Raw genomic sequence first — 12149 nt, forward strand, 5'->3', positions numbered from 1 at the left:
TCGATATTATCTAATAATTTGTTCAGTAGAAAAGCATAACAGAAGAACTTCTAACGAATAAAAATGTGCACTTGAATTTATAGCATTTTCTTATCTCCAGAATTCTGTTCAACACAAAAAAGCTTTATTCGAAAGCAAACCTCGGTTTTTCTTTTTCAGGTTACATACGATTGGCGAATAAATTGCTTCTTTTGGCGGCAGAGAAATAGTGTTTGATAAAAAGCAACCCTTCGAGAGGAAATGTTCATTCCTACAGCTCGGTTCTCCACGGCATGGTGTAATTATTCGCATTACTGAACCAAGTGGAAAAAATTCTTAACCGAGCATTTCTTAAAAAAAACTGACCATGAATCTTAAAGTCAATATTTTAACTGTTTCTATAGTTTTAACTTTTGGAATTAGCCAAGGTAAGTAAATATTTTTAAAATTTTATGACTTAATTAAAAATTTTATGCCGTACAACAAAAAACAAAAGAACAAATCAGGCTTGTTATTGAAATAATGATGCATGTGTATGTGTATCTAGGATAATATGGGATGCACGTGTATGAAGGATAACTTTGCGTATACATAGTTTGAGAGAATATACAAATGGTTCGAAATAATTTAAATTTATAGAATATAATTTGTAAATTCTTAATTAACACAGGAAAAATTGTAAATAAACATTTCAATGATCTGATGAAAACATCTTGAGATAAAATAGGGCATGTTTTTATTCTCAAGCGTATGCTGCTGTAATTGCTAAAAGTAAATTATGCGTGAAATCACACAATATAAATAAATAAAATCCTTGTTAAAAGTATTAATTTTTTCCTTAAAAAATTTTCAAAAAACTGATATTTTTTCTTGAAGAGCATAATTCTTGAAAACATAGCGAAATTTTTTTATTTAACAATTCCTATTAATTATTTCCATGAAACAAAATATTAAATAATACTGAAATAATTTGTTATATTTTGAGAAGAAGCTCTTAACACTTTTTTATGCATATATTCTTTGTATATTTGATAGGCTAAGATTCAAAACAATGTTGAAATTCAGAAATTATCGGTATGTGAACCCAATCTATTTTAAAATATTTTAACACTGAAAACGTACTTAATTTTATTACAAGGTATTCTCTGCTTCCTTCCAGCATGCCTTCGTGATGTAACGGTAGCGCACTCGGCCCGTATTCGAGAAGTCCAGGTTTCGAGTTTTGGACAGGGCACTACGGATTTCTGCAGTTTCCCGATTCCGAAAAATTCTAAAAAAAGACTCTACGATGTATATCACACCACGCGACAGATTTTAAGATCTCTTAAGCAAAATTAAATGACTTCCATTAAACACTTTTTCTATCATTTTCAGATTGATACTTTTAATTTGCTAAATATCAGTCTGGCTCTCCCTAGTGTTTTTCACTACAGGGAAGTAAACCATTCGCTCCACACTTATCACAGTTGTGGCACATATTTAGCGCTTACCGTTGAATTTGTGGTTTATGGTTGGATGAATAAATTATGCTAACTCTATCTGAAATCGTCACAAATCGGAGATGCACATTTTATTACATATACCTAACTAGAACCTAACTAGATATTTTAACTATGGCGGTTTAAAAATATTATGAAACGTTTAAGTAAATAATCCTAAAATATTTAACATAAGAATATACAATTACTAATTACCTACAATTAGCATTAAAATGTACAACGAAAAGTAGTGGTTAGAAATGTTAATTTGTAATACAAATGGTACTAAAATTCTATACCGTTAAATATCAAATTCTCAAATTTTATTTCTGCTTGCGAATTTGCTTGTTTGCAATCCCATTTAAAAATCATTGAATGCTTTCTTCTGTAATTCACATGTTCAGGTATTATTTCAGCAAGAAAGTTTTTTTAAATGTTAAATTTATACCTTCTAAAGTCATTCTACAGCAATTTTTTTATTTTCTGTTTGAAATGGTTTCAGACTTCTTCAAAATACGATTATGCTCCTAGTAATATGAATATGATCAGTCATGCGTACTGAACTGAGGAAAAGAGATTGAGAACTACCGATTGAATTGTTTACGAATAAACCAGTTTTCATGATGCTTTGGTCATTATCTCGTAAATACAAGTATCTAAAACTTCAAGTATAATTTTAGTATAAAATAGCGAAATATGAGTACTTAAAATCTTATGCACTGGTCGCTGTTGCAAATATGAATTCTATGATACCTCATAAAAATACTTAATGAATTTAAATAAAATTTTAAATACTTCAGGCTATGCGGAAGAAAATAGCAAAACAAATTAAGATATGAAAGTTTAAATCCTTTGGTATGCAAATTTAGGGGAATGTATCCACATTTTTGCTACAAATCCCTGAGAAAACAAGACTGTGCAAAAGAGTATGTCGACCACAGGTATCTATGCATTTCTCATAACGAATGTCATATTATTGGCACTGTTGTTAAAAGAGTTAGGAAAGATAAAGAGCTCTCTTTCGTAAGAGGAATTTTATAATTCATGTTGAGCCTTAGAAGTGAACTGTATTCCAATGGTTTGGTTTGGTTTGATATATTATGACAAACTGCACTAGGGCTATCCTTTTTTAAGGGCAGGGATGCCTTCATGGAGGACTTTACAATGATTTTTCATAAAATTGCTCACAAGTTCTGCACAAGGTTGAATTCTAAAAGCATTTTCTCCCTGGCTTCACCATGTGACGATAACTTCGAAATCTGGATCAGTTAAGCTTCATATCCAGAGCGCTGTCGTCATGAAAATAAATTGGGTTTCGAAGACATCTAGGAGAACCTCGTAAGAGGTGCAGAAATCTGACTCCTCTAGAGCTTAAATAGTCCACACACTTCGCCGAAGATGTGCAGCCGCATACTGTACTTTAACCAAGGTCGTTCGGTAGGCGATGTTAGTCTTTTTCCAGCGTTGAATTATAACTTAACTTATAGAAGCGGGAGAAACGGAGGCACAACTCAGGAGCAGACGATGAATCAGTGACTTTACGCAAAACCAGTGACATCAAAGTTTTCTGATCAGGAAGAGCAAAATCTTATAGTATAGTCATCTTATTTCCCTGCCGTAAAGTGACTGCTAAAATCATTGTTCTGCTAAGTCATTGTTCCCTATATTGAAAAGATGATTGCCAATCCCAAGGATTCTCAAATAAAAGCACATCGAGAATCAGTTTGTACACTGTATCTCAGCAAAAAATGGACAAGTTTCTTCTTTTTTGCGAATAACGTTCGTTGCACCGTGAGAGATGATTTTCTTGCGGAATAGATCATTGATTGTAAGACTTAAAATCGTCAACATGTCGCCTCCTTTGAGGCAGTGGTAAGTTCAATAGAGAACTGCATTGCTATCGTGTGGTTATAGAGCTGCATATATAATGCCAAACCATAATTTAAGAGGTGTCGTTATCCTCGGACGAACTTGTTTGATCTTTTGTAACTAGTTTCTTGAAATCATTTCCGCATCTCTTGATACTACTTTTCTGAAGACTTACAGTCATCGGCCCATCTTCGCTAAGGACTAAGTGTCAAGTCTGTCACAGTCTCTACATTACAAATGGCCCTTTAACTGACTGTAAGAACTCATTTATTTATTTTTTTCTTTACGTAACCACGTCGCAAATCTTAACACGAAAAGTACAAATTCGCGGAAATAAGATTTGTTTTAGTTATCTTCGTCAACTGCAGATTTGTACCGCTTTCAGATTGAATGAATACGAGAAAATGCATTTGCCTTTTAAATTTTATATGCATATGCCGATTTTCTGAGTTTTACGAGTGGATATGTCAAACCATTTCGAATAAATGTATTTGTTTCCTTAATTTTGAATGCCGGTCTATTTCATCTTTAAGAACTATTAATCGTTTCTGCATTTGTGGTAAATTAAATTGTTTTTTCATAATTTTTAATTTTTCCAGTACGTAAAATATTTGTAATATTATTTTCATCGAGTTTCAATCGTGTTTTCCAAATTAAATCTAAAAATTCCTATCCAATTTCAACAAGGTATAAACCATGTCTGAGATTTTTATACACGTTTAATCAATACCAAGAAAAGAGGAATAGAAAGGTAATTTTAACATACAAATCTCATTTATTTCTTTTTTTCCTTCAGCGTAACAGCTACGTAACTTTTTCCAATGGTAAAAAATTTGCAGCTGTCTCATTTTATATCAAAAACAAAACATGTAACAAATGTTTTTAAATTGTATGGTTTTAGTCAAATACGTACACTAAAAATTATTGCTAGCCACCACAATATTCCATTATTAGTCATAGGCAACTAAAAATAGAATTATGAGACTTTTGACAATAATGGATTTTAAATTAAAATTGTTAAAAGAAAGATTTAAACGAATTCAATGTAATTACTCTTTTACATATATATCATTTTTATGGACTGACTTCTGTTGTTCATTGAAATTTTGCTCATGTCCTAATGCAGTTCTTATAAAAGCGCCTTGCGATTTTATTTTTAGTCGCATAATTTGACTAAGAATATCTTTAAAAATATTTTTTTTTTACTTTTAATGTATTAAATTAAAATCGCATAATTTTAAAACATATACTGAATGAAGAAAACGTAATACAGAAAGAAATGTCTCTGCTTCTGAGTGTAAGGAAATTATTCTTTCTAATCAGCATAGCAAAGAAGTATGCGTGATGCCCGAAAGTTTTCGGATCATTGCTAAGGCTTTAGATTAGATTTGATTAATGTAAATTTCTGTTTGATTTAGAAACTACAGCAATGAAAGATAATATCTTTTGCTTAAAAATCCATTATTATCAGCAACTGCACGATAGCTGAAAAAAATCTCATCATTTAAATGAAGAAACATTAAAATTCTGTAAATCATATTAAAAATTCCAAAACTCTTTCTTGAAAGATTGTATTTCGGTGTCTATTTGATGGTGGTTGAAGTTCTTTCGGTTATATGACGGGGAAAGATTGAAGGTATGTTATCATCAATTCCAAGATAAATTCAACACTAAATAAAAATAAATTTGTATCGAATTTAGAGAAAGAAATGTGAATTATTATCTTCCCAAATAAATACGTGCAAAACATTTTAAGAAAATCAGGTCAGTAGAAGGGGTCAAATATTCATTTCAAGATTGGACCTAACAAGCAGAAAAACAGGTTTATAAAAAACATATCCAAATGGTATGAATTCAATTGATTCTGGTATCTTTGATAATGTGTAAAGGGTTCCTTCACTATAGTAATTTGGTTAAAATTAGTTATTAGATCACTACGACAAATTCAGTTAATTGTGAAGTAGTTAGTTAACTGTAAAGTAATTTTTAGTAAACTTCTAGTGAAACATTTGGAGAATCTCCAGAAGCATTTTAAGGAAGGAATAGCACTTGAAGTTACGAAGAATGAGCAAAAAGAGAATGAATTGATTATGAAGAAAAGGATATTAAACATACGCCACACGCACGTATATATAAGGTATGTGTAGGATTTCGTAAATGCAGCGTAAACTCTGTATAATAGTATTACTCTCTGATTAGGGCAAAAGCTGGCTAAAGAATTATGCTTGTGTGGCTCACAGTTACCAATAGAAAATTTTGAAGTCAAACTCAGGGCAAAGAAAATAACTTTTTACACATCACAAATATCAAAGCAATTTTTTTCTTCTTTCGCTTTCAGCAGTTTTTAAAGATTTTTCATCTTAAATTAAACATAACATTTTCTGTAATAAATAAACACGTATAGAGGAAATTTCTATACATGGCTTTGTTTTCACTGAATGTCAGTAAAACGTTTTCATTGATTTATGCATGCTGATGTGGAAAATATTTCCTAGTATTTCTATATTATTATTGCTGTGGTAAAAGAAGATATTTGGTTAGTGGTAAATACTTAAATGTTCATAAATTGTGTTTGGTTGTAAAATTTCTTTGAAATTCCCAAATATATTCGAAACTAGAGATGTCTATATTTCCTCAACTTTATTTAACGAAACAATAAACATTTAAGTTGTTATGTTTAATGATACAGAAAATATTAAAAATAATAATAATAATAACATTGTATTATAATAATTCTGTTCCGAAATCCATTTATCGGATTATTTGCGTCCATTCCATTACCAAGATTTTATAAGTTTGAAAATAATTGTATTTATTGTGTTCAAAATTTAGTGCAGATAACTTTATCAATTTATTTTACGCAGATTTAAATTTTTTTAGAAACTTATGTATGAAGCGGAAAAAATCATAATATTAAGAGAAGTGAAGTTAGGGGTCATTCATGGGATAAAAACTTTTGTCCACTTTCAAGAAGTGTGCACTAATACTATTACTACTAGACTACATTGTTATCCTACATAAAAAATTCAAGAATTAATTGGTTATTGGAAAATGCCTAAATTAAGGAAGGTTCGACAGTATATAATTTGACTTTTAATAATAGTTTGAATACATTTAACATACGAGTTTCAATGATATATGAGCAGAAGGAATGCGGATGATCATTCTAACATAAAATAACCCCGAGTTTGTTAAAACTGCAAGCTGGGGATGAACAAAAAACGAGAGAGCAAATCGATGGGCGGGGGTAACTTACAGATCAATTAAAATATGTTTGCTAAGCAGTTTCTTTTGTATGCGGAAGTCATTATGGTTGAATAATAGAGTTAATATCTTTTATAATCTTATATATGAGTCATTTTCGTTTACAACAAGTTATGGTTTCTTTCTAAATGCATTAGGTGTTAAAAAATTCCCTTTCGCAATGTATGATCGCCTTGATGAGCGTTTTTTTTTTCCCTTTCATATTAGACTTTTTCCAATGTTTATTCCCGTGACTCCTTTATAAGGTTACATTTTGCAAATAGTACATTGCCAAGAGCTTTAGATTAAAATATTAGTGGCATTTGCTTTCATGTTGCCAAAGTTTAATAACGGTTTATTGCTTTATTTATGCACATTAATATAAGTGTGTTGAAAGAGATATATCATGAACTGAAATTTTTTGATGGTTTTGATCTTCTTCTTTCGGGAATAATTTCTGGCAGTTTGAATTATATGACATGCGTAACCATAAATGATAGCAATATCCAAAAGAAGCCAAAATGCCCACATCCTTTATTTAAATGAATTTAGGCAGCTATATAATTTTAATGGCGCTGATGTGCTCGTTTTACTTATCCTATTTATATCAGTTATTTGACTGAGTTTTACCTCATTTTTACTACGCATATTCAAAGTTTTCTGTGTAATTTAATGCAATTGCTTAACATCTAAATTTAAATATGCGTTCGTTAATTTTAATGGCTTATAATGCGAAATTACTAACCACCCACTAAATTTTACCATAGCTTCAACAACAGAATGTATCCCTTAAAATAATCCACAAAATGTCGACTTCCTTTGACAACTCAAGGGTTTGATTGTTTACTGTGGGGAAGGGACGTAAGTAAGTATTTCTGGTCGTTTATTTTTCGGGAACGGACAATTCCGCAGTGTTTAATTTCCAAAGTTCTTTCTCTACATTGCTGAGCGGCCAAGACTCGTGTTTATTTCAGTTGGAAGAACCTTTATAAAAGACTATATATTCTTTTTATACAGCAGGTTCCATCGTTAAGATCAAATTTCTTTGCATAAAATGCTGCATATTTTTTTACTTTGTTTAAAATCTTTCACAATTGTTCATCTGATGCAAGCAATCTAAAAGAATTCAAAATAAGTAATTTTGCCGGAAATTCATAAGCAAGGAACAGATAATGAAGAGAGATAACTCAATTTCATTATTATTTTTCCAATCTCATTTTAAGTTTTCATATGAATTTCATTTCCATCTAGTGAATTACAATTTGTATCGAATTATTTTTCCAATAAATTCTTCTAATAATAAGTGTATTCGATTTCATTATGTTCGTGATCAGACAACGTGTAATCATATTCACTTCCATCATTTTCATTAGATTTAATAAATCAGATTCGGAGTTTTATCAAATAGTAGGGCACATGTTTTTTTTCCTTCAACCGTAATCGCACTTCCTTTTCTTTAATAAGTTTCAAGTCGTATAAAAGCTTTGACAACTTTCAGAGCTTTCACTAAAGGTCACATACGATTTTCTCAGATAAACTAATCTTGAAATTTCTTGTGACGATTGAGAGGCACTACAAATTACGCTAAACAAAAAAGTAGAACTCATCCATCTGTTACCGCTTAGAAAGCGTGACTGATATCTCGCTATGTTTCTCATATTATATGGCTGACATTTGGTTAAACAATGTTGAAACCAAAGAATTGGTGGAGATAATCATAAGATAAGAAATAAACTCAGCACCCCATAGTAGAGTCCCGCAGTTTTATACCATAAGCGTCCCACAATTTAATAAAAGACGCATCACATTTTTAAAACATTACAGACAGAGATTAATGACGTGTTTGCAAAGTGACAGCGAAGGAGAAAGTAAAAGAATATTAAACAGCAGGGCCTATAAATAAGCTCGGAATGCTTTGTTTGAGTCCTAAACAGAGACTGCACAAAAACTTACAACAATGCGGATTAACACATAAAAAAAAAGTTGCATTACAGAGTCTTTAAAGGGGGACAATGTTTAAATTAAAATCAGGAATTAAAAGGTCTGTTGTCGATTAAGTGAGTAATTTTGATAATACGTTCATACTTTATGTCTTACATATATGTGCACATCTTACTTATCCAACCTTTATTTCCGTATCCGTTGATCGTAAATATGTGCTTCCACTTACAGCAAGGTCCACCAACGGCAAGCGGTAAAGTCGTTGAATACTGGCAATTACTTTCAGTCTTCAATAGAAAGAAAAGCTTTAATCATAATGTTTTTATTTCCTCAATACAAATTCATCAAGCAAACTTTTATGCAACTTATGTATTAAGATACTGAAAAAGTAAAGTTTTCGTATTTATTAACTTTTCTTATTATTATACAGATAGGCAAGATGTTGCTTTAAAAACACTTTAGATTTGAACACTTAGACTTTTTTTTAGATTTGAATTTAAATGTACTTTCTAAAATTATCTAATCTCAGATGTTACTGAGGATGTGTAATTAGGATAAAGTTTAAAAGGTATTTTTCCCGCCTTCCTAGCTTGCTTTCGTGGTATAGTGATTTTGCACGTTGGGCCGCTATTTCAGGTGACAGATGGGTCCGACACCCTCGCGGCTTTCAAAAACTAATCGGGTATAGTCCGAGACGCGCTCCATCTAGAGCATAACATGTTTACAACATAAAATACCTAGCGTTGCATTACCTACACGACAGGTGGGAATTGCATGGCGGCTAACATAGCTCAGCATGTCCGTGGTTCGATTCCCGGCGAAGGCGTTGCTAATTTCAAAAAAATCTTCCAAAAAAATCCTAATGTCTCTACAGTGGCGCTTGAACTAAAAAGAGTGTTGGAGGATGATTCTCCTCACCCAGGATTTGGCGATTGGGTACCCTAAAAACCCCAGGCGCCCTTTAAAAGGGGGAGTATATAAAGTATTTCTTTCGCCTTTCTAGCGTGCTTTCGTGATGCAGTGGCTCTGCACGTTGGACCGGTGTTTCAGAGGCCCGCGGTTTGATTCTCGGCGAAGGCTATTGCTCATTTTTCATCTTGCCTGCTTCCAAAATCCTAATGTCTCTACAAGTTGATATATATATATATATATATAGAGAGAGAGAGAGAGAGATGTAGATATGTATAAATAACTGAATCATTTGTGATTACTTTTGGCTCTTTGCTTCTGCACATACACATATAAATACTTAAGTCTTAAAGATGGTCATTTTGGATTCACTACTGATAAAAATATCTAGCTCTGATATTATTTATTTGTTTGTTTGCTTTTTGAACTCAGACATCGTAGCCCTTAGATATCCTATATAGTTACACATGAATGTAGAATGGACTACACCTACTTAGAACTCTTAACTAGGGTTAACACCCTGAATAAATGACGATCTGTTTCTTTTTCCCGTTGCAACTGCTTTTAAGCGGTTTCAGCTAGCAGTGTTGCAAACTAAGACACAATCCAAAACCTCATTAAAGACGCTAAGAGAAGAAAAGTTGAAGTGACGCTCAGCTTGGAGTCGATTCAAAGAGTCGGGAAAAGTAAAGTCTAGGGAAAGAAAAGAAGATGTGAGTCATTGTGGGAAATATACCTAAAATACACTAGAATTTGCTTTAAAGTCGTTTATTCTGACTTTTGGCCAAAATATTCTTTCTTAAAAGAAAGAAGGAAGGAAAAAAAATCATACAGTTCCGTAATTATTCTGTTGCCACATAGTTTGCTTTATGTGCTCACTTTTTAAAATAAAGTAATCATAAGAACCGCTTGCTAATGCTGCCCAAAATGAAGATTTGAAATTTTCATAAGTATAACAAACTGTGTTCTTATGTTTGTTTCGTTTCGTTACATGTATTCCTTCCGCTGATAATATTCTTAATAGTTTGAACATTACTGCGTACACACAATTCAGCATTCGGCTTTAATTCCTATTTTTCGATAATGAATTATTGTAAATTTTAAATGATATTTTCTCCAGATTTTCAGTATTTAAAATGTGCTTATCTTTCTTCCCATGCAGCAATTTAGAACTCTTCTTGAAACAAATTTGATTATTTTATCAAACAAAGTTCTTCTTTCAGTATCATTTCCTCGTTTATATTAGTATTAGTAAACAAAAATATATTTAACAAATGAAAGTTCGTTAACCTCGGAGATTTAGTCGGTATTATAAGTTTTTTATTGAATGTTTTGAAGGAAAGTTTTATCTGAAAGGAAAAATATTTTGCTTTTTTTTAACCGGAATTTTTATTTTTGCTAGATGCTTCTTTAATTTATTGTAACTCTAGACTTTATCCATGACTGCTACAGCGTTATTTAAGTAGGTAATGAGTTAGATAACTAGTAGCTGGATAAGAGTACGCTAAATAAATACCTAATTCATTAAGCAAATCATGCGAGAGCATCTAAACATTTTCCTCGTTTGTGTATGCCCCCAGTCTCGAGGCCTCTTCACTATCGACTCTTCTCTATCGGAAAATTTACCAATACTAAAGTAATGTATAAATGTTACAGAAAAAAGTAAAAATACAATGGAGTTTAACTTCCGTGCTACAAAAATTGACTGCAATGTTTAATTTGAAAATTTGTAATTTTTAATCCCATTTTCAAGTTGACTTGAGGAATCGGTTAATTAAGTCAAAATAATTCAAGCAGACAAGTTCAAAGCAAAGTAGCAAATAATGTTTACAGTTTAATAGGCCGTACGTGGAGGTCATGTAGTGTCCCATCAGATTTTTTTTAACTATCGTTCAGTGGTACTTTTCATTTGTTCTGTTTTGAATGTAACAGCAATCTGATATAGGTTAAATTCCATTTTGCATTTCCAGCTGCACGACATCGCTATTGTTCTTGCTTTACGATAGAAAAAAAATAATTCCGCCATGTTTCCGTAAAAAGAGAATCGGAATATTTATACAATTGAGGAAATGTCTGAATCGCTTAGCAGTGAACAAAGTTACTGGTTTCAAAGGAAATTCTTCGTAATAAAACGCAAATTAGAAACATCCAGTCAGCTTGCTTAAAATGACATTCATATTTTAAGAATCTTGGATGCTGTGTTATTGAAACTTTGAATGAAATTGCAAAAATTTAGAAGTTTGGTAGGAAACTAATGGAAGAGACACTATTTGTTGTACCCAGATTCCTCAGTTTAAATAAAAAAGCCAGGTACAGAGCTCAGTACCTGGCTCTCCATATATAAGAAAACATGTAAAAAACTGAAACATAATGTGAATTTGCTTCTTATAGAGGAAGAATATATGATACAAACAAAGGAAAACTCATAAATCGTCAAGTCGCAGCAATGTGCGTTTTCTGACATTTCTTCCTAATGAGTTATTTTGCTAAACTGATCTTGAAGGAGAAACATCATTTAAAGTGCTATATGGACAAAACAATATAATTTTTAATTTTAGAAATAATTCGGAATTGAATATTTAGGAATATTGTCTTAGATAATTTAGTAATTTTGTTTATAAAGAAAATCAGAAAATTTATTTGTGTCAGTGATGTCATGTCAACTTTCAGCTACACAGAATTGGTGAAGCGCTACTAAACAAAATTAAACGGCTAGTTTGTTCAGTTAAC

The 12149-nt window shown here is 31.6% G+C and overlaps 1 protein-coding gene across 1 annotated transcript in view; it reads left to right on the forward strand.

Annotated features, from left to right (window-relative positions):
- The first annotated feature begins 234 nt into the window (after nucleotides 1-234).
- Nucleotides 235-12149, forward strand: part of LOC118192371 (uncharacterized) — a 34055-nt gene continuing 22140 nt past the window's right edge. Inside the window, exon 1 of the mRNA XM_035363318.2 lies at nucleotides 235-407. Within this exon, the coding sequence (XP_035219209.1) occupies nucleotides 347-407 (61 nt within the window). The 5' untranslated portion in view covers nucleotides 235-346. The remainder of the gene's footprint in view (nucleotides 408-12149) is intronic.

Source organism: Stegodyphus dumicola, chromosome 5, assembly GCF_044657685.1.
Source record: "Stegodyphus dumicola isolate Sdum_Otavi_A_Nest chromosome 5, ASM4465768v1".
Classification (NCBI taxonomy): domain Eukaryota; kingdom Metazoa; phylum Arthropoda; class Arachnida; order Araneae; family Eresidae; genus Stegodyphus; species Stegodyphus dumicola.